The following is a 23576-nucleotide window of genomic DNA, read 5'->3' as shown; positions in this document are numbered from 1 at the left end:
ATCATACCTTAACCACTCTTTTCAGAGTTAAAAGGAGTACAATATTGTTTCAGATAATGTGGGAAGTGCAAGCAGGAAGCCTCAGAGAGCCCATACCTCTTCTGTCTTCCAGGCATCTACGCAAGAGTTTGACAGCTTCTCTTCGACCTTGCTTAGCAGCAAGGATGAACCAGTCAACTGCACTACAATTGTTGAGTTCTTCATCCTCCTCTTCTGCTAATTTCAGGAAGTGCTTCCCCACCTATAACAAATAGGAAACAAAATTGCTTCAATTACTGAAATATACTCTACTTTGTCTTTATGTCTTTCTCCCTTCTTCCTTCTCACCTCCTAGAACTCAGCTAAGATAAATTCTCTCTGAACAAAAGGTCAAAACATTTGCTCCTAGCACTAAAGAACATAGTTGTAAGCTGATCTTCTGATTGGAAAGATCTGGAAGAACTGGAAGCAAGAAGGAATTGCAACACATTTGGCCAGGTCAGTGAATCAGTTGCTGTTGGTGTTCAGGCATCTGGCAGAATCAAGTGAAGCTCAGAGTGTTTAAAGTTTTCTTGAATTCTTTTCCTCCTACAACAGTGACCAGACAATACTGCTAATTTCCTTTTAGAGACAAAGTAAGTGTAATATAATCAGAAATTCAGATGAAGCTATTGACAAGGCCTTGGCATGGAAGCAGGCTTCAAGAAGGGCAATCCCTGACTCACTCCAGTTCAGTCACTAAAGATCAAAGCAAACTCATGATTATTTGGTGAATGAAATAAAACTAATACTGCTTAAGTATCAAACAAATTCAGTGAAAAAGCTTATACAATTTCTCCTACTCAAGATTACAGAAATTACGAAGCAGGTGTCTATATTACTGTTTTACAGGTAAGAAAAAACCATCACCTTTTTTCTTCCTTCTAAAAATTAAAATATAGGAAAATGTACTAGTAAATATATTTATGCAACAGCATGAAACACTTCTGCTTATCACAAGACAAGGCCTTAAGAAGTGAAAGGGCAGAAAATTACCAGAACTACTGGACATTTTATCTGCATACCTCAAGAATGTGGAAAATATTTTTGCTTGGCTCACTGCACTCCCCCCTCTCTCTGTAATGTTACTTCATTCAGCTACCTTCTAGAAGCAATTAATGCAATACCTTAATAGCTTTTAAAATCCACAATATTATCTGCTGGAACAAAAAACCCTGTTTGAAAGGTTCTCTGAAACTTTCATTTGCTACTGCAGTATTTGTTACAGCCACTAAAGGTGACTAAAGAAATACTGTTGAAAGATTAATAAATCACGTTACCCTTATGTAGATTAAATGCAGTGACATAAGAGATATATTATATATATATATATATATATAAAATGTGTGTATATATATACATATATATATACACACACATACACTATATATAATATCATATAAGACAGAAAGGTCTTTCTTCTTCCACTAAAGTTTATTTCTCCAGCCATTTAACTGTTTTCATACACTTCAGTGAGTGTTTCAACAACTTCCACACAGAGAGTTATTGGGTAGACATTAAATCCATAGCACATACAGTGAAGCTATCCAAAACTATACAGAAATAAGGAGAAAATTGGACTAGATAATCCAAACATTGATTACAAAGTCATGCCTGAGTTCAATGGGAGGTGCACACCAAGAGTGTACAAGACAAAAAAAAAAATATCTTTCAGCAATTGCATGGCAATCTGTCATTCAACTGCAGATGTACCTACAGCTATTTATTTCAGAAAGGAATTGGTTGAACAAGTTACATGGCAAATAACATCTATCTGACAAGAACAGCTGTTTCTTAAGCAGGTTTATATTTATAGCCATTGAGATTTTGAGCAAAACCTCAAGAGTAGCAACACTTAATCACACAGCTTTTAAGTTTCTAAGGACCTTTTATATACAGAAACATGTATTGCAACATCAACTAACAGTTTGTGTGACTAGTCATAGCACAGAAGGCACATAGCACAAGCAAAATAATAGCATAACCTGTTTTATGTCTGAAATGCTTTTTGGCTTGTCTGTGGTTCTAACAGCAATGCTCCTACATCAAACCACCTGAAAATGGCTGCAAAGCTCTGGCCTGTAGCAGTCAAAGGAGAAAGAATGGATGGGAAACAGTGTTAACCTCAAATCTGTCATTTAAGTAGTCTGGGGTTCTCTCTTTCTCATGAGCTGAGAGTGTGAAATAAAGTCATACTTGGTAACAGCTTAACAGAGACACTCACACTGTACTTGTCTAAAGGTTGCTCCCATCTCTGGCTTTGCTAAGTGAGGTGGTCATCTCAAGCAAGATGTCCCCTTGCAGACATCCTCTGATTAAAGACACAGAACTGCCTTTTCTCCATTACAGAATTCCTGCTGTGGGTGTTTCATTGATGCAACTGCCATACAGTTACTTCTCAATTTAAATATATATATATATATATATATTGTTACAGTAATTAATGTTGACAGCCACTCAGAGTACATTTATTTCCACAGGCATTGCAGAATTATTTTTGAATAAACACAGAATAATAAAATAACTACAAGCCATTGAACCAGCTGATTTCTTGTGTTTGACTTTGTAGTGGTTAACAAACAGCACAAAAGTGGCATCTCAGCATCTCATTCATGCTCCTACAAATATGAGAAATGAAAATACATTTTTCTAATTGATTCTAAAGGAATGTATTCAACATAGAGAAGAAATAAATTTCTTTTTGGGTTTTAAAAACAAAAAGCTAATTCTCTCTCCACAAGTAACAAGAAATGTGACTGCATAAAAAAAAAAGAAATTACTGTATTTTAGGCTCCATTTCAGGCAGTCAATTCATCCTGAGTGCATACTGAAGAAAAATTGTATGCTGTATCTTTTTATGGTAAGAACCCTATTATTCTGTGGGAGTAGAAAATGTACACAGTTATAGAGATAAAGGAAGAGAATGAAAGTGAAATTAATAGTGAAGGAGAAAACCCCCATCATTTATATATACATATGTATGCATCACAGACTTAGATTATGTAAGTATTTCTGAGTATTCTTACTCAACTGGAAATTATAGCCTGAAAGAATATTATGGACTTTGCTTTCTTACATGTGGAGGAATAGAGCCAAAAGATGGATTTTACAGCAATGGTTCCCTCAAGGATAATGTTTCATCCTCCACAAAGCCACCAGCTGTTTCAAAGTGAGGAATTTGCTACTATCTCAGGTTACAACTCCAAGGTCGGCTTGCCCCTCAAACAAGTTGATAAGGGAGGGAGAACAAGCCAGCAATGCCTTTTTTTTTTTTTTTTTTTTTACCAGCTTTAAAAGAATTATTTTCCCATCCTCACCTCTGATTTTTATTTACAATAGGATTGTTGGGGAAAAATCCAAATCAGCAATGAGCATGTAGGAGACTGCAACCATTCCTATTTAGCATCAAAGCTGAATTTTGAAAAGAATGCTCAAGTAAAACACTAACCAGGTTAAACACAAATTAAAATCCTTCCAGAAAATGTTAAGCTATTTATACTAGACCACTATACCAGGCAATAGAATGCAGTGGAAAACTGGTACAATTTTTCTAAAACCTAAGGGAAAACCTGAAGTGCTAACAAATGCAGGACAGAACTGATACTATTAATTCAATTTTATCTGCCATTAAATAAGTAAAAGATTTACATGGGGGTTCTTTTCTAAAATGTGTAATTCAACAGAGAAATGGTATATGAGCAAAACATCAACAACCAACCTCTGTTCCTGCTAAAGCAGCTCAATGGCAGCTTCCTCCAGAGTGCAGCCTAAGAGCCCTGGTATCTTTGTATACAGTGTAGTGCTGAACCAACAGCATTTAACAGTCCCTGTCTGCACAGCTCTCCACATGCTTCTTTAACAAAAAGAAAAGCAAAATCAGGTCTGTACCTTTTCCATGCTTAAGAGTTGGACCTGAAGCCACTCACACTGTCAAGGAAGCAGCCTCTCTCAAGGCAGAGAAACCATCTGGCATCACCTTCCTTTGAATAGTTTAGCATCTAAGCAGACACAGTTCAGCTGAGGAAGAGATAATAGTTCTGCAGCAGGCAGTGCTATTTTTGGAATGAAGAGCAAACAAGACTGGACAAAAACCATATATAATTATATAATTACCTCTGTTTGTGCTTTTGGCTCTCCAGCTTTGGCCCTCTCAAGCAGGTCTTCAAAGAGCACTTCAGGTTCTTCCTTCATGCCCTCTATAAATTAGATAAAGAAAATTGTTTAGTTGCAATAGTTTAAAGTATTTTTAAAATTGTTGCTGTATGTGGTTGAAGAATTAGATGATCATAACTCAAAAATGCAACATAAGGGTTTTCAAGAACAATGGAAATTAACTTATTACAATATTGACTCTCCATCTCAGTATTGCACTTCAGCATATTTACCTTGTTATTTGCCACATACCACAGGATGCCACAGTTTACAGTTTCTCATTTACTTACACAAAATTTGTTTCTCAATACAATATTCCTTACAATAAATATGAGCACATGTGGAACATGTAATGTGGATCAGCTTTTGTACTATTACTATTCCTTTGCTGATATCTATTCAGTCTTTCACCTGTCAGTCTCTTTAGCACTGGAACCTTTTCTAGGATTTTGAAAAATTAATCAGCCTTTCAAACAGTGTATTTGAAAGCTCAGTCCCTCAGGCTCTAGAGCATACAAAAACTAACAACAATTACACTGTTAAACCTTGTTTTTTTAAATTTTTCTCCACACTGCACCTTGTATTTTATTTCTTTCCCATCTACTGAACACTTACACACTTAAACAATTGGTTTCCTTCAAAAGCATCATACTGCTCCACCAGTCAATCAGAATGAAAAACTTGAGAGCTTTATCTGATAACCAGTATTTGCAAGCAACGTCATGCTGCGTGCTACTTGATGAATAAAGAATTAGTTAATAGCAAAGCTGATGAAGGCCAGGACTGCTACTCTTTTATGAGATGATTTCTCATAAATTAGTTTGGAAAAATTTTAAAGAGAAAAATCAATACAACTTGCATGTTTTAAGTTGGGTCAGAATGGACAACTGACCACTGAGTCAGAGTTACAGCTTTAGTAACCAAGCAATCTAAAATTATAGTTAGAAAGACAGACCCAAATTCCACACTAAGCACCAAAGTCTGACCCCTACTGACATTACTCCACACAAACACTCTGTGGCACTTTGTAGCTACATCCTGAGGGCAGTGGCAGCATGAAAAGTGTGCTTGGGAAGCAGTTTCCAGGTGCAGGAAAGTGACTTTCAGGCACCACTGAAGTCAGAGTCCCTGCCTGACTGGGGCACATCAATGTGAGCCCTGCCAGCTCAGGGGCCAGGCACTACCAGCTCTTCTTCATGAAATGGCAGGAAGGAAGAAATCAACCCCATCCCACATGATCTCCTCAACAACAGGGTCACTTGCATTCTTTAACACCCCTGGTACTGGGACCATTTTTAAAGAAGAACAGGCTACAAGCCAACACTTTAATTAAAATAGATGTATTTAACAAGAGTACATAAAGAAGTAAGATTTCTTCTTCACCATGCCACAGTTTTGTCTGCCAAGTTCTACTTGGAAAAGTTCTAATGCCAGATTATAACATGTTGTCTGGCTAAACAAGGCACATAATGAAAAATAATTTTCATTTAGTACTTGGTCTTTTCAAAAAGCTGTAAAAATATTATTGCAAAATAGGCAAACATCATCCCAGCAAAATTAACTACCTAATCTCCTTGCCCTGATATATAACCAACATAATTTGAACTCTAAACAAGTCAGAAGCCTGTTTTCCAGATGGCACCATTAACACCAGCAAACATCACTCAGGGGCTCTCTGCTCACAATAAACAGGAAGTTACAGGAAAGAGCACAGTGTTTGAAAGAAACAAAATATTTATCTACCTACCCCACTCAAATGAAACAAGCTGGGCAAGGCAGTACTTTTCTTGTTTCCTCTTGTGCTTTCAAATTCATTAAACCCTTTTGCATCAAAATTTCTGTGCTAGAGGACTTAGGAATGCCTTTTGTTTTTTCTGTTCAGGGTTTTCTACATGTTGAAAACCCCACAGATATTTCAGTGATATTCTGGATAATATAGGAGGCACCATTCGTGCCTCCTAGTCAGTGTTAAATGATAAAGTGGAATTTACACACATAAGAAAAACAACAAACTACAGAAAGCAGTTTGCTAAACTGATAAAAGCTCTAAAAAGAAAGGCAGTTGTCTGGCAGCTTATATGGCAAAATCTCCTCCTTTCCATCCACTTGACACACACAAGAGCATGGCACAGCTCTGACCCCTTTTAGCTCTTTTTGCTCAGTAGAATGTGTTAGAAAAGAAAACCTACTTCAAAAGAAAGCTGAAGAAACAAAATGGGAAAGTTTTACAACACCAGGCTATAGTTACTTTATTGCAATTACATTGCAGATTAACATGTACATAACGGTATTTGCAAAGATGGGGGGAGAAAAGAAAAAATTAAATATGTGCGGCCTTATGGTGAACTGCCTCCTTGAATGAGAAAAACAAAAAGGTTGCAGTAAACTAGTTGAACTTGTTTGTTCTAACAGAGCTGACTGCCAGGGGAAAGAAACACTTTCTGCAGTTATTTTCAACCTACTGCCCAATCTCTCCCACCCAATTATCAATTCTATGTACTTGCACATGTGACCTATGAACATAAATAACAGTTAATTAAAAATATGCCTGTGGGTTGATTCTGTAGTTGTAGGGTAAAGGTGGATGAACACACTGTGGAGATCAAATTTAGAATATCTTAGTATATGCAGTTCATGTAACCAGCAATGTTTTTTCCTCTGCTTAGGAAAGAGGATAATTAAACAGGCCAAGCATGAATGACTCTAGTTTCACGGCTGCCATTATCAGCCTACTTTTTCATAGGGTATACCAGTCAGTCTCTGATGGTAAAAGGTCCAAAGCACAGTCAAGGTGTGTTTTAGAACAAGGATGGCCAACACATTCTTGCAATTCAGCTCAGCACTGAACAAACAACTACACAAGAGTATATGCATCCCACATAACAATACCATAAGAAGTGGTGACTGTAACTTATCACTCTTGTTCTTAAGCATGTTTTTAGTCAGAAAATATCTTGTGTATTCCTCCCACATAAGAGTAGTGCAATGGAAATGCTGTCAGTGGAAGCTTTTATTTTCCAGCTTTGCTTAGAACTCATACCTTTTAAATGTCAAATTTAACTCTGTCTTGAATATAAAAATTTCCACAAGACAGGAACACTCAACTTGCAAGACTTCATAAATCTTTTATGACAATTAAAATTGACTTCACTAGCTGTTTTGTGTCGTGTGTTAATGCAAGCCAATGAAGTTCAAGGTTCACAAGCAGTGCAGCCATTCAAATGTTCAAATGAAAGCAGGCGAGAGAAAGCAGAAAAGTTTAAGACAGCACATAATTAATAAAAGAAATTAAGACCAGGGGTGTAGAAGGGTGGTTAGTACTTAATATTTGCTGTAGTTCCAACTCTGCCACCAAGAACTCAGAAATGTGTAAAGCTTAGCTCATCATCAGGCTGCTCTATAAATCAGTTCCCAATATAGTTAGTTCTACTTTCCTAGAGATAGATCATTCAACACAAACTAGTTAACAGATATTGTAACAATAATATTATTAATAAAATTTTATTTGTTTTGGATTTTTTATTCTGTGTGATAAAATCTTAGGTTTAAGATATAAAATGACATTGCATACTTTAATTTTTCTGTTTCATTAAAAAAATGGAAAAAAATTATTTGTGATCTGCAAAGTATGATGCAGATGCAGATCCAGATCATACTTTGCTGCATCAATGTAATCATGGTACAGAAAGACAGCTACTTACTTTTTGAAGCTTTACACACTACTTGTCACATTGACCATATAAAGTAAGATTCCAGCTTTGTTGCTGTAAGCTCAAATGGGAATTTAGCATTCATTCTGTCACAGGCAGGCATTTTTACTATTTCTACTAGGTTTTGATTAGAAATAGGAAATGTTTAAAAAGGAAACATTTCAGTTTCTTAAAAACTTTGCTGGGATGCAATTATTGTCCCTTACCTCTGAAATTTAACCATTTAATTGACAAAAAGGCAGTCAATCCACAGTAGGGGATTAGTCCAAATGAATTGTAAGATACCAATGCTCATAATTTCAAATCACAAAAGGAAGATGCCATTACAGGTTAAAGATTAAATAACATATCTAAACCTCATCTTTGGACTATATTGAAGACTAAAACCCAACAACTCTTCAACATTCATACAAAGTTTTGAAGAATGGACTTACACAATCTGGATAAGAAATATGTTCAATGCAAAAGACTTTAAAGACAAATAAAGTAAACTGGGGTTGACACAAGATTTCCTTCCCAGTATTCTAATACAAATCAGTAATAGATGCAATAGATTCCCAACAATTTTAACACCCTTAACATACACAACCGAATCACATAATGTGAGCATCACTGTAGTTGGCTGGCTTGCTGCAGTGTCTGATCACATACTTAACAAAACCTTTTACACACATTTTAGACAAACACTGCTTCCAAAACCTCAGCATTTTAAGTGACATTGCGTGTGACACTTCCATTCTTGAATTCTGAAATCTTTAAAGGCACATAATAGTCCTTTCACATAAAGGAAGATTTTTATATATAAGTTGTATATATAGGCACACAAAGTGGATCATACACACACACCCATCAGATAGACACCCTCAATTTTCTCAGTGCTCTTCTAACCACTAAGAATCACTGCCTTCCTTCCAAAAAATCTACTAAAGTTATTTCAGGCAGAAAGAATCAATAGAGTGCATGCTGAATAATAAAAGTGTTTGTCGATTTACTTTCCTACCAACACAAACACATTAAAGCTCTCAGCAGTGGATTTACTCAGCTCAAGGGAGTTTTAGCCCCTTGCCTGCTAATATCACCCCTGGCCAGGTGCACACAGCTTTCTTCTTAGGTCACAGCTACAGCCCCTGAATTCCAGATTAAGCAAGAGGTTAAAGACCCTGAACAAGGAACAACTAAGAAAAAACAAAGGTATTTTAAAGGATCACAATTTCTTATGCCTTTTGAGCTTGAGGTTTTATTTGTTTACACAGTTATTGGAGGCCAGCCCTATGACAGTCATGCTATCATGCACAACAAATAATTTTTTTAAACAAACACAAGCTGCAGACTTCTAAGTGCTTTGAATGAAAAGGTGAAAACCTAGTGAGAACAGGATAAAAGGAAAACTGAAAGCACCTTCTCAGACAGGAAGCAACAATGAAGCATTCATACAAAATATGTAAGTTTAAAAGAAATTACAGGTTTTACAAGTGAATATTAAAGCTCATGGAAACTCTACTGAACAAAAGATTAATGCATTAAGCAACACCCACACAAAGAGTATGAAGGAAGCCTGTATGGCATACACACTTTATATGATCATGACTTTATGCATTCATTTGGGCTCAGAAAAAGAATTGACAGGAATGTGCAGTAGGACGAGGATATAACTCATGTGCTGGGAAGAATAAAGGATCCGAGATGACAAGATACAAAACAAGATTACTGGATTGGCCCTCCCATTTTATAGTACAGGAAGTATTCCTGAAGTGACTGAAAACAGTCAGGAACAGCTGAGCATATGCACAACAAAATATCTTCAGTCCTATCCAGGGGGAACACTCCTCCAAGCTCACTGAGCACACACCTAGGAAAATACATAACCATTTTCACTATTCCATAAGAAGATCTGACAGTTGACACAGGAGAAAATTGTTATCAAGGTGGCCCAGCAAAGTGAGCCAAGCAGTCTTACAAATGATCTTGCAAATTTTAGGTTTAGGTATAGAATTTTAGAGGTAGTTTCGTTATACTTTTGTTTGAATAAATGTAATTAAGACAAAAAAACAGAGCAGCAAAAAGGTGAGAAAGCAACAACAATAACAACCTCAACTACATCTGAGAAAATTATGCATTCAAAAACAGGATATGATTTTAAATACATTTAATAAATAACTTTATAGGTTAAGTAGCTTCTCCAACTAAGGAAGATACAAAAAAGACATTTACAAACCTATTTTTTCCCTAATTAAGAAAAATAGATCTACTGGGTTGGACAGGTGGATCCAGCTCATTTTACATCTCTAAAGATAGGGAACAAGGCTTCTCACTTAAGTCCTCTAAACAAATTAGAATGCAGGTTACATAGAAAAGTGAGAGATTAAGAAACAGAATAGGAATGAAGATTAGAAAAACACAGCTTTCATTTTCCCAGGGGAAAGATTATCAGTTTAGACACAGAGGGATGTAAAATAAGGTCTAAATCGCTCAATACATTTATATGAGCGAAAGGAAAAGGGCTAATACCAAGATGCCAAAATCTGTTGATGATTCTGTGCTATTCAGGAAAAAAAAAACAACAAAAAAAGTCAAGCAAAACCAGCAGAAGGATTTAATGACTAATTAAGTGATAAAAGGCTAGATGAAATGCAGCAAACCAGGAAGGCACTCTATCACTGCACCCAGTGATAAGCTCTGAACTATTATCACTCAGTGTAACACCTTAGAGTTGTAGCAGTGGTTTATGAAAAACACAGTTCAGTGCTAATAAGACACTATTATCAGAGCTTTATAACTTGGGGAAGAAAATGAGGAGAATGAAATGGAGAAGGTAAATAGAGAGACTTTCTAAGCGTCTTTCTAGCACAAGAACTCAAGGGCATGAACAGATTAAAAGTATTTGGCCAATGCCAAATATTTCTATGAGTTTAAAAAGGCTTTTAAAAATGTTTATGCTGCAAGTAGCTAAAGAACATTCTGAATAAAATAAAGGACAGCAGTAGCACTGCATTTAGAAAAAGCCCCTTGGCTCTAACAGGTGTGCTGTAAATGATTCTCAGGACAAAGGTAGCAAGAATCTTGAACCTGACAAAGCCTGTTACCAATCTCTAGTTATTAGCACTGAGTATTGAAAGCAGCTTCTGTGAGCCTTCCTGAACTGGAACACACCTATGCTAATTCAGATGTAAGAAAAAGCTGGATTGCATCCAGAGGAAGAAAAACTGCACTTCGTGTTTTCATTAGCTTTATTCCAAAAGCTCACTACTGAACTTCAGTGGGTTTTCTACTTATAAGAAGTCACAGGATGTCAGGCATCTCCCTCAGTGTCACGTTATTAACTGACAGAGTAATTGAGATGTTTGATGGAGTAGTATGGAACAAGATTTCATTCCCAGGCATTTCTACCAGCTAAATTACTGGGGTGGGAGCAGGGAGTGAAGAATGTCTTCTTTGACATTAGATCTTCTCCCACATATGAAGAAATTCTCTATATACCATTAAGAGCACTGATGTCTGAACTGAACTTTGTCACATTGCACAGCACTGTACTTACTTGGAGGTTCAGGCATATATCACTTTACTGCTTTAGCAAGAAGGCTTTACTGTAATTGAATCTGAAAGGGAGTACTGTCTCAATCACAAGGAAAATTACTTACTTCTACAGTGAGTGGATACTAGTATGAATAAACTATATTCACTGCTAAACCCCACTCCTCCCACCATGCTCCACAAGGTAAGATGAACAAATGAATGTGTAGGTGGAGATTGATATGGCAGAGAAAAAACAGATATAGAATTATTTGTATTTGAAAAAGCCTCTTCTATGACTTCCATTATCAAGACTTGAAGCTGGATTTTTACTTAACCTTTTTTCTGTTTAGGAATTTCCATAAAAATATGCCTCTGAAGTGCAACATGCAAAGCTTATCCCATTCTTAGTATTAATAAAAGTGCTTAAGTAGTACTTCCAGATAGGTTCTAACTGTTCTACAATTAAGTTTAGAACCACAAAAGCAGTCTTTGCCACAAGTTTCATCAGCGAAAAAATTAAAATGCAGCTATATAACCCAGCATTGGATTAGGCTGAAAAGAAATAGCCAGTAAAAGGTCAAAAATGCGCTATGAATCCTGTGCCAACAGAATTTAGGGTGGTGCACCAAAAGACCTACATCATCTTAACTATTACCATAAATATTTACAAAGATGATCAGTTTGCTGGAAGCCAATCAGTTTTTAATAGTAATTTTTCATCAGTTTGCATTCAACAGCGCTGAAATGTGTTCTGTTCCCTAGATTTCAACGCCTTTGGTAGAAATAACCCAAAATGAATAAGATGAAAAAGCATCATTTGGTTTCTTACAAACCAAGCATCCAGCTGCTGAAGACAACCCACCTGCAGAACCTCTGTATTTGCAGACTACTTTGAGGCACTGGCATCTTTCAGCTTTGCATGACTGAATGTGGTTCTCAGACAACTGTTGAAAGGGAATCCTTCTCCTATGGCTCAGTTTTCATGCCTTGTTCTCTATTCATCCAGTATTTACCTAGCACAGTCAGAAAATGTTACAGCTTCTCATGAAGTCAGCAGATGTCTTATTGCACTGTTCAAAACTATGACAGGATTGTATTGTAATCATCTGGTTTTATTGTGGTACTTAAAAAAAACAGAAAGCAAAAAAACAATAACAACAAAACCCAAACCCTAAAGCATGACTGAGCCATCATAAAAACACCCTGTCGCAAACATGAAGCAGTTAATTCATGTTAGAAGAGTGAATGAACTTGCTTGCACACTTTTCAAAAATTAAATATACTATCTATAGGAAATCCTTTTGTGGTGGATTGTCAGTAATAGCTCATTTGCTAGTATGAAGGAAACTTTATAACATGGGAGAGGGAGCAGGCAACAAGAATGCATGTACCTACAAAGTAAATAATCAAAGTCTCTTTGTCAATAAATAAATAATCAAGAAAAAGTAGGAAAATGAAAGCTGATGGGGGTGCCTGTCCATGGATATCAACCAAAACAGGCAGAGCAACACATTTTGTGCACAATCTGCCCACAAGGTATTTCTTTTGGAGTCGTGTCCTACATAATACATCCAGTTCCTTCTGGAAGTGCATGGTGGTAATTCTGATAGTGTAACACTGGATTTTATGCTTCTTTCTGTAAGCACAAATCTGGTAAGTTAATAAAAAAAAATCAAACAAATTCAACAATTTCAAAGGACAGCACACAGCTTTTTATTGCAGATTTTTAGTATGAAACAAGCTTTCTTGAATTTCAGACACTCTTAGGAGTAAAGGCATAACACAATTAATGGAAAATTAAAATAATTTATTTTGTTAGAAGAGGCTATGTAAGCTCATTTCCTAAGTGAAAGATGTTAGATCGCCTCCATTTGTCCACAGGTAGAATAGGTACTTTTAGAATATTTGATCTTTACATTTTATAACAGTAAACACAGGTTCTAACAGCTTTTTTGTGTCACTGGATTGTATTGTTGAGCCTTCAGTGTTCAGGAGAGCCAGCCTGAGTCTCTAGAGAAATCCTCCTACTCACTTTCCACAAGTTCCAAAAGCTCAGTGGTACTGTGTGCAGTAACTGTGTAGGAGTGAAGTTTCTGGAAAGACTGACATTCCACTTAAAAGCTGGCATAGAGCATCATGTCATAAACATGATTTGCACATATCAATTATAGTGACAGAGGAACTGACTGGAGGAGAAGAAGAAATACTTTGCTCAACAAACATCAACAATTTGAAAAAAGGTTTTATTAACTCTGGATGCTTAGCTGCTCATCTATGAGTGTTGAATTCTTTCATCCATTCAGAAGCCTCCTGAATTCTTAACTGCATAGTAAGGGCTTGGTACAATTAAGAGTACATTGCACGTTTTTCTTTTATGCCTTTAACCTCCATGGTGAGATCTCAAGACAAGTCTACTTGTCCCAAGAACAATTCCAAGTTCTTATACTACCGTACTTTGGCAGGCATTCGACTTTAAAAAGTGATAACAGTGATGGGAGAAAAGGGAATAACATTTGTTTACAGGGCTGTTCAAGTCTAGGACTCAACTCTACTTTCTCTGGGAGGAGCAATGCATTTGTAGATATGGTAACAGTCTTAGTCACTCCACAATTGCAAGTCATCAAATAGCGTTAAATTGAACTGGGAACAACTTCTGCACCCCCACAAAATGAATGTAAATTGTCAAGAGAGCAATAAAAAAAAGCATGTAGGTGGAAGATAAAGAGTGATATTATAGACTATAAATTTTAAAAGTGGAGGAAAAACCATTCTTCAAATCTGTATTTTTCTAGTGTAGCTATTACTGTACAATGATCTTTTAAAGTCATTAAAACAATTTTATATGTAACTAATGAGCCAGTCCTGCTGCTTTTTCCTATGCAGGCATCTCTGATTGAATCCTTTATGGATGAGCTGGGATAAACCTAACATAAATTTTCAGTTCCAAAACTGTAGAGTTAAAAATAAATCCCCATCTTGTCGTTTCTTAGTTGATAATCATCAATATTAACCATTTCCACTAAAAAGAAGAAAGGGGAAAGCAATGAAAAACAATATGAGAAGATGAGACCAGAGAGCTCACCAAGCCCACATATTTTTGTAGGTGCAGAGAGCAGAAAGTTATCATAACAACCTGCACAATGCACATGGAATTTCAGCAATTCTGCAGTTAAGAGTACTTCACATTGACACTCCAGCAGTCTATTCACTGTCAAAATAGAGGGGCCCTTAAAAAAGGAACATTCCAACTTTTTAGCAAAACCACAAATCCAGTGACGTAAGCATTTCTAGTAATTAACTTTTCAAAGGATTAGCTTTACTTGCCAGTTTACTGCTCCCAGTCTCACCTTCTAACTTTCACAGTGAAGCGGGGCTGCTGCTGCTGCTGCAAGGGGCCCTTCAGCAACACAACAGCTCCAAATCTCTCCTTGACTACTGTACTGGAACAGGGATTTGTCTGCACAGTGGAACACACATACTGGATCTCTTCTGAAGAAAACTGAATTGGAAGATTCCAACCACTAGATTAAATTCTTAAATTTGCACAAAAGGGATGTTAAGTCCTTCACACCAAAGAATTTATAGGGCCACTCCCATTTCATTACATAATTCACTAATATGTGTACAGCTCTTCCCTTCCTACCCTCCTTTCTTTCAGCACCCTGGGACTATGCTAGAAATTTTGTTATCATAAACAGATTAGGAAATTGATCCACCTGGAAAATAATGGATGAAGACTAAGCTAGGGTATCTTCCATAATCTGGTTCATCACATGAATGTCAAAAATTTGACAGCAGTAATAGTATCTTTGTTATCAACCAGAAAATCCATTAATGTATTTCAAATGGTGGTAGAGGGAAAGATGGAGAATGTTTCCTCCAATAAATGGGTGTTCAATCCTCCTCCCATATGTGGTAAAAATACCAGCATGTTACTGACAATAGCAGCAGACACAAAAAGGCCTGCTTCATTGTTCTGCACCAACAATGATGATGTCCCAAAATTTTATCAAAAAATACAGTCATTAACTTTTGTTTGGATAGAATCCTTTCTCTCCCACAGCAAAGCCTGGCAAATGAGCTTTCTAGGAGCATGAGTATTTAAAGGTAAAGTTTGATGGGCATTAATAAACTGAGAGATAAATTGTTAAGTAATTAATACTTCAAGGCATAATCCTCCCCTTCAAATAATCAAAGGTTTTTCTGAGATTTCTTCAAGCTTTGCGCAAACACTTCAGTTTGCCTCAAGAGTTAGTCTGTGATAGCTGACTGCCAAAAAGTAAAGACATAGAAGTGCTAAAATAGAGCTCTGAAGCAAAGGTTTTGTAACCTTAAGTGGAAGAAGGTAACACTTGGAAAATATTTGTAAATTAGAAAGGTTCCCTATTTCTTAGCTATCATTTAGCAATGCCTTGGAGACACACTGTGATAAATTGTTGCAATGCATTGTAAACTGTTTAAAAGATTTTTAACTATTTATGAATTTGAAGTCAGTCAATTAATAAAATAATTCTCTTCCTAGAGGTACAAAAAACTTTCATAACCTAAGTACACACAGAACTCTATATATCTAAAACCCAAATATAATAAATTGATTTCTGTCTGCAAAGCTCTCTGTACAAACACCTTCCCATATGTTCTCAATTCTAGAACAAGAGATTACAGCAAAACCATGGACGAAAAACCCCATCTAGTTATTTAACCAGAGACCTTTCTTCAAGCACTGCAACTTAGCTTTGCAATTTCTCCTTTCCAACCTTATTGACTAGTAAATGTGTATGAATGATGAAATAAACCAGTAACAATCTTTTTCATGCACATATGAAAAATTGCCCTCTTTTCCCCATGCTAGTTCTCCAGTATCCTAGCATGACCTCTTTTACCTGCTGACTGGCAGACAGCCAATTTTGACGAAAGACACTTTACATGCTTGAATATATCTAAGCAGTACAATAAATGGTAACTCCTCCAGATAACCTCCAGCACAATAAATGCTCACCTGGGGTGAGAGTCATCCAGTTCAAGTTATCACTGTGGCTGAATTGAATGACAGTCAAGGACCCAATCATGACTGTATTGTGGGAAGTGTCTCTCAATTCTGCTTTTCTTTCATCTGAATCAAGCCATCTCCTGGGACATTCAGATCTACCTTCTAACTCAGCAATACAGGGCACTTACCTCAACTGCAGACTCAGGCATCTCTTTCAAAAAACATTAATAGCAGCAGCACTACAGATACTCACATGCTAACTAAGTCACCACATTGAAAGTGTTTTTTTCCAAGCTCTGTTCTGTGTGTAAGGAGAGGAAATGGTTTCTCTAGCAAGAATGATATTTTTAAGCCTACTTGGAGAATTTGGTGTTGGGAGCTCCAGCGCTCTCACTCAAGCTCTGTCTTTTCACATTGCTTTAAGGCTGCATTTGAAAGAAGGAGACTCTACAGAGTGAATGAAACACAGAAGCCAGAAAGGGATATGTAGCATCTGGACCAGAAACTGAGTGCCTTGCACCTGAGAGGCATAAAAGTGTCTTATGAGATTAGAATCTTAGTCTGTTTCAAAAGACTTCACTAGGAAGCAGCTACTGGTCTTCCTTGCTATACACGAACTCTCCTGTAATTTGCTCACATGAATACTGATGACTCCATGGCTTTAAAATTTCAGGAGCCCTAATTAGTAGTGTATATGCTTGGCTCACTAATAAGCTCCCTGTCCATGAACATCCTTGAAAGAGTAACCATTTTTTTTGTCTCATTTATTTTCATACAGGAAAGCTGACATATTGACATTCTCTCCATTCCTACATACACAAGGAATGGAAAACCAAAACCATACATAAGCAGAATGCAAGAGTTTTGAGTAGAAATAGGAATGCCTTCCTTTTCTTTTTTAACACAACAAAACCTGTATCTATAAATTATCTTAATGATTGATTTTTTCATTAAATCCAGATTCAATTTGCTCCATAAATTCTCAAAACACTATTACCTCCCATTGTGAAAGAAATTATTTAAAGGAATAACATAAACATTACCTCATGATACATTAGCAGAATAGAGACTGAAAAATTGCTAAGAAAAAAAATGGCAGTATAAGAGTTTGATCCAAAGGAAGTACCTGTTCTGCTGAGGATATTGTGTGTATTTAAGTGCTTTACTGACAGAGAGCCAAAGCATTCATTAATTTGTTGCATTACACTGCAAGATACAGATAATGCTGCAGGAATAGATGATGTGATGTGTGCTTCCAGGAAACAAATTACTTAACATTCACTTTGATGCTATAGCCTTAAACACAGAGTATATTAACAAAAACTGGAAGAAAAATGACAGATCGGAAATACAGATATGGTGTCAAGAATATTACAAGAATTAGTAAAATGGTTGAGGTTAGAAAGGACCACTGGAAATCACCTGTTGCAACCCCTCTGTTCATGCAGGTCCACCTAAGTTGGCTGCCCAGGACAGTGTCCACATGGTTTTTGAATACCTCAATGGATGCAGACTCCATCACCTCTGGACAACCTATGCCAGTGCTCAGTCACCCGCACAGGAAAAACAAAGAAAGTGTTTACTGATGGTAAAAGGGAACCTCCTGTCTGTGCCAGCTGTCTCTGATCTTTGTGTTGGAGACTTCTGCAAAGATCATGGCTCCATTCTTTTTGCACCCTACCTTCAGCTATTTATGCACATTGATAGATCCCCCTGAGACTTCTCTCCCCCAGGCTGAATAGCCCCAACTCTCTCAGCTGTCTCCCCCAGGGGAGATGCAGCAGCTCATTCACCATCTCTGTGGCCCTGTGCTGAACTCTCTCCATGTCTCTCTCCATGCACTGAGAAGTCCAGAACAGGATGAAGCACTCCAGTGCTGACTGGAGGGGAAGGATCTCCTTCCACCTGTTGGGCAATGTTTCAACTATTGCTGCCCAGTATACCAGTGACCTTCTGTGGGGGAAGGACACACGGGCATGTGGTAGATAGTCCTGAGCTGAAACTGCCCTTCCAAATAATTGAGATATACACAGTACATTTCCCCTTCTTCAACAGAAATTATAGCAGATTCATTAAAAACTATATAACTTAAATTTGTTACAGTAATTGAAATTTTGAGCAAGATATTTAAGTCATAATCAAAGAGGAGTGTTCTACATATTTAGTAAGATTTGAGAGAGCTTTCTGTATATTAGTGTGCTGGTCTTTTCTGTCCTCTTCTTCATAATCATAGTGACTATTGAAAATTACCCAACTTCTTAATCTTCTAAGAAAGAAGTCAGAGTGGTCCAGAGCGTCTGGGCTGAAGCATATTTCCTTTCATACAACCAAGCACAACATGCCCTGGCTGAGAGTCCAAATCCTTCACTTTTCCTAGACCTGTGAGAAACTCAAATGTTATTTATCGTAAGGGCTCTGGTGATTCCAAGGAACACCTTCATGTCAGTTCAAATATTTTGAGAACTTCTGAAGTGCCAATGTTATGTTTGACATATCAGTCTATTTTGTATTTATTTTCATATATACATTTTTGAATTTGTATTTCTTATTTCCAGTTCTTTATAAATAAAGTCCTACTGAAATGCCCATTTTTAAGTTCTGATGACCTGAACTTCCTTTCTTTTAAAAAAGTTTTCAGTTCTAGAAACTGTTAGCACTATGACAAACAGCATAACTCTAAAACCATAAGCCATATAAGAAAATACTGTATTATATATTATTGAAGACATTTTCTATCTAAACTCACTAAAATCTTGGTTGTTAGAGATTCCAACACAACACTATGGCAATGGTAGCTCATTCTGCTGCATTAAATACTTGAGTATATTAAGAAGGGTATGGGAAGGGGAATGACAGTGGCACCAGGCACCCATAATATTTTAATGGGAAGAGACTTAAAGCAATCAGGAATGAGTCAGAACTGAAAAGGAGAAATACATCAATGCTCAAAAGCCCTCTTTAATGAGCAGCATCTCTAATACAGTGCTGCATAGCTAGGGCTCATTAGCAAATACACAGGACTGTAAAGAGAACTAAGATAAAAATCAGTGTGATTTTAAAAGTCCAGCATTTGTGTAGAGTAAGAAAATATCCAAAATAAGAAAAGAATATCTGACAGAACCCATGTGCAAAATACCACTAGACAGATTGTGTTCATTTCCAGAATCTTGCATGAATGTGGACACCAACAACAGAAACCTATGTATTTCTTTTTCAAATCATACTGTAACTAAGGCCAAGATAAGTTCATACCATATTCCTATTACAGTTACTATTCTTTCCTTGTTGAAGCATACTAAGAAACTAGAATATTAAGAAAGAAAACATATATGTTAGCACTAATTCTAAATTAGCAACCACGTAGGTAATGTTAGAAGTCTTAAATCTCCATAATCTCTCAATTCTTTTACAAGTGGGCTAGATGACAAAATTGGTTCTGAATACTGACACAGGATAGAAAGTAGGATATCCAAAAAGAAATTCCCCTTCATTGGGAACAGGGAACCCAGAAGGTTCCAACAGTCAATTATGAATTAGATGCAAACAATAGATTTGCTGACAACAGTCGTAATATTGGCCTGAATTACATGCAAAGCTCAGCTGCATCTGGTATGTGCCATGCACAAAGTCACACATTTAATAATTTTAAACTCTTGGATGCCTTACTGTCTTCAATAGAGAGACTTATATTTGTGAACATAAGGGCATGTACATAAGCAGTTTCACAATCAAAAGTCCAATTTTAAAGTTAAAGAGCAAGGGATTAGTTAGACCTTGAGCACAAGACCATCTTGCACAAGTTTTAGATTACAAACTGAATTAAAACTGGAACCAGCAGGTGAATACAGGAGCCAGGTGGTTTTTGTTCTACATTTTGCACAAGACCTTACTCTTATCCTATCAGTTTCCACAATCTTTGAAACTCAATAGTTTCACAGCAAGTGGGGGAAAAGAACCATATAATTCTGCCTTTCACAGTGTACCATGACTGTAAATCCAAATTCTTATCTTACTGCTAATATTAACTTCAATTTTGGCTTCATGTACCAATTTATTATTCCATCAGTCTACATTACAGTAGTATCTTATGCATTCACATTAGAATTCATAGTAAAGCTACAGTTATAGTATGTATTCTAGCCAAACAAAGAAATTCAATTGAAACATTATAATGCTAAATTTAATTAAATCTCCCTGCCAATTTTTCAAATAAAGTTCTTTCCTATTGCTTTGTACAAACCTGAAAAATTAGATAGGAAAACTCAAAAATATGCACAAAGGAAGCTGAAGTAGAAAAGACTCTTCCACAACAACAGGTTAAAAGAAATTGAAGAAATTTATTTTCCTACTTTACAATGTCTTTAAACAGAGTTTGGAGTACATATACATGAAACATTGGGAGATTATTGTGTGTAAGCCCATTTTGCATAAGAATTGCTTTCATACTTACCCTTTTTTTCTGTTTTCTCCCTGCTACGGGAGTAGCCAGGAACTGAAGAAGCTGCAGAATCTCCTGAAGAGGTTCCAGGTCTCTGACTGTTCCCACTATGGGCCACAGGAGCAGCATTTAGCTGGGACCTTCCAAGATGCTGCTGGGGGTGAGAGGGACTTGAGGTGGGATCAGGAACTGAATTCATTTTAGCTGCCAAAGAAGAAAATAATGAAAAGTTATCAGAAAACTGTAAAACTGAGTGAATTTGTATTCATTTACAATGAATAAAAACTTGAAATCTGAATGCATTTGTATAATTTAGGTAAACAAAAAGCCTAGAAAATGGCAAGAAGGCTCATAGGAACCTCAAGATTTATCTATACATTCTTCAGTAACTCCCAGCATGAGCAGCTATAGCTGAGTCTGATCACACATACAACACTGTGCCAGAACAGTGACTGCTTTTTTTCCTAACTAATAATAATAGGGTTACAAGTGTAAACAAATGCTAAAACTAATAATCAATCCTGTAAATGCTGCATATAAATTTCTTCTTTGAATTTAATGTTCTGCTTATATATGCCAGAAATAAAGACTAGCCCCAAACTTTTTAGAGACAAGCCTGTAATAATAAAAAAACTTTTATCAAAGGCCTGGTTAACTGTCATCACCTAATAAGGAGACAGAGAATCATGATAAGAAGGCAAAGCAGGAGATGTAGAACTCTGTATGGGAAATAACCAAGGATGCTGTTTTTAGACATTATCAACTTAAATGCCCATGATTCAAAATGAGCTTACTTTAAATACCTTTATGTCCCACTCAAAAAGAAAAATCATACTTGGCAGGGAGGCAAAGGCCTTACACGAGACGGCCTTTTAACTATAAGTCCTCTCAAAAATAAGAGGGGGTCTCTGCTCTATAGTAAAAAGTTCCCTAAATAAGTAAACTTGCATAAAAATGCCTACTGAAAGTTTGGCTTTCACAACACAAAAGTAGCAAGATATGCATGTACTACCACAGCGTAACACATAGCAATTCTTGCTCCTTAAGAACAACTTTCCTGAAGTTAAGTATTTAAGGAGCATTTTAGAATATTTCTGGCAGTAAACAATATTTTTTAATTCTGTATAAGCACAGAACTAATTCAGAAAACCAACCTAAAGTTGTCCTTGTAAAGATTAAAGTAGTATAGCCAAAACCACAGACACCACTTAACCAACAACTTTTTCCACTCAAAGGACACAAAAATCACAACAGGGTGCTAAGAGTACTAGCAATGTCTCCACTGCCAAACATACTACTTCTAATTTAACAACTTGGATGCAAAAATTAGGCTACCCTAAACCAGAAAATATTTTACTGATACACCTAAATGCGCTTGTGTATTATGTTTCTACATCAAGTTATAAATAAACCAACATAGTTCAGTTCAACCTTCAAACAGTCCTCGGAAAACACAGAGATTAAAATACCTTCCCGGTAAACTAGCATGAGTATTTTTAACCATTATACAATCACAAAAGTTACTGTGCCTCCAGTTTTAACTTGACCTTAGTGCTTTGTACGAGGGTCGGCGAGCGCGGCCAGGCCGCGCCCGAGGCGCCCCGCGGGGGATGCGCGGCTCGGACGGGTCCGGCTCCTTCCAGAGCGGGCAGCGCCGGCACAGCCTCCCCAGCACAGCCGTGAGCAGGAGCTCACCTCGCTATCAGCCAGCTCGCAAAAACACTCCCGCCCCAAAAGTCACTCTGCGCTTATCCTACAAAGGACAACACCAACTTTTCCTCCGGGCTGTTCACAAGCCAGCGAGCGCTGACTCCGCACCCATGGCGGTGACTCCGCACCCACCGCCGCCAGCCGCTCCCAGTCGGGAGCACCGGAGCTCGTTCGGCCTCGTTCCCCGGGGGTCCGCGAGTGCCCGGGCGGCCCTGCCTTTCCGGAAGGCCAGGGAGCCCCAGCGGGGGGCCGAGGCCGGCAGCTCGGGCCGTCCTCCGCGGGGTCCCGCCCCAGACGCTCACCGAGCCCGGCCGGGCGAAGTCAGCACCGCGCACCCCCGACGACGAACCTGCGCGCAGCTCCGGAGGCGGCCGGACGCCGACTGGGGCTCCGCTGGCAGCCCGCAGCCCTGGGGGGCGGCGCTGCCCCGCCCATCGGCCGCGGCCTCCTCCCCTCTCCGCTGCCACTCACCGCCCTCCGCCCGCGGGGAGGGCTCCGGCGAGGCCCCGCCGAGGCCGGGCGGGGCCGGCGGCAGGAGGCGGAGGTGATGGCGATGGCGGCCGCGCAGGGCAGGCGGGGTGGAGCAGCGGGCGGTGACAGCGGGCGGGGGCTGACCGCCCGCACGGGGGGCCCAGGGGTGCCAGGGTGGGGCCGCTGCAAAAGGGCGGTGCCGGGTGAGGCGGGCGGAGGCCGGCGGGTCCGGGGTGAGGCCGCAGCTGCGCTCCAGCGGTGCAGCGGCGGCAGTGTCGGTGTGAGCCAGCCCGGGCTGAGGGTTCAGCTCCGCTCCAGCGGCGCAGCGGCGGCAGTGTCGGTGTGAGCCTGCCCGGGCTGAGGGTTCAGCTCCGCTCCAGCGGTGCAGCGGCGGCAGTGTCGGTGTGAGCCAGCCCGGGGTGAGGCCGCACCGTCCTATCGTGGGGTTTCTCGGTACAGGAGCGAAGGGAATGGGAAAAAAGGGCGGTAACCCAGTAGCTGATTTTTTTCTAAATCCCCTCCAAGTTACTGCTGCTACATCTCTTAGCATTTCTGCCGCATAGGTGGAAGGCTT

At 38.3% G+C, this 23576-nt stretch overlaps 1 protein-coding gene across 2 annotated transcripts in view; it reads right to left on the bottom strand.

The window, feature by feature from the left end:
- The window catches only part of WFS1 (wolframin ER transmembrane glycoprotein), a 33173-nt gene extending 10261 nt beyond the window's left edge, over positions 1–22912 (bottom strand). The window contains exons 1-4 of one of the 2 annotated variants that reach the window (XM_059470613.1): positions 22834–22912; positions 20834–21025; positions 4132–4214; positions 97–241 (exon numbers count right to left, since the gene is read on the bottom strand). In XM_059470613.1, the coding sequence (XP_059326596.1) occupies positions 97–241; positions 4132–4214; positions 20834–21020 (415 nt within the window). In that variant the 5' untranslated portion in view covers positions 21021–21025; positions 22834–22912. Of the gene's footprint in view, positions 1–96; positions 242–4131; positions 4215–20833; positions 21026–22594; positions 22796–22833 lie in introns of those variants that run through there. The other variant, XM_059470614.1, reaches the window with a different exon arrangement.
- Between the last annotated feature and the right edge of the window lie 664 nt (positions 22913–23576).

The sequence above is a fragment of the Ammospiza nelsoni genome, chromosome 4 (assembly GCF_027579445.1).
Source record: "Ammospiza nelsoni isolate bAmmNel1 chromosome 4, bAmmNel1.pri, whole genome shotgun sequence".
Classification (NCBI taxonomy): Eukaryota; Metazoa; Chordata; class Aves; order Passeriformes; family Passerellidae; genus Ammospiza; species Ammospiza nelsoni.
This window is presented reverse-complemented; position numbering and strand designations above follow the sequence as displayed.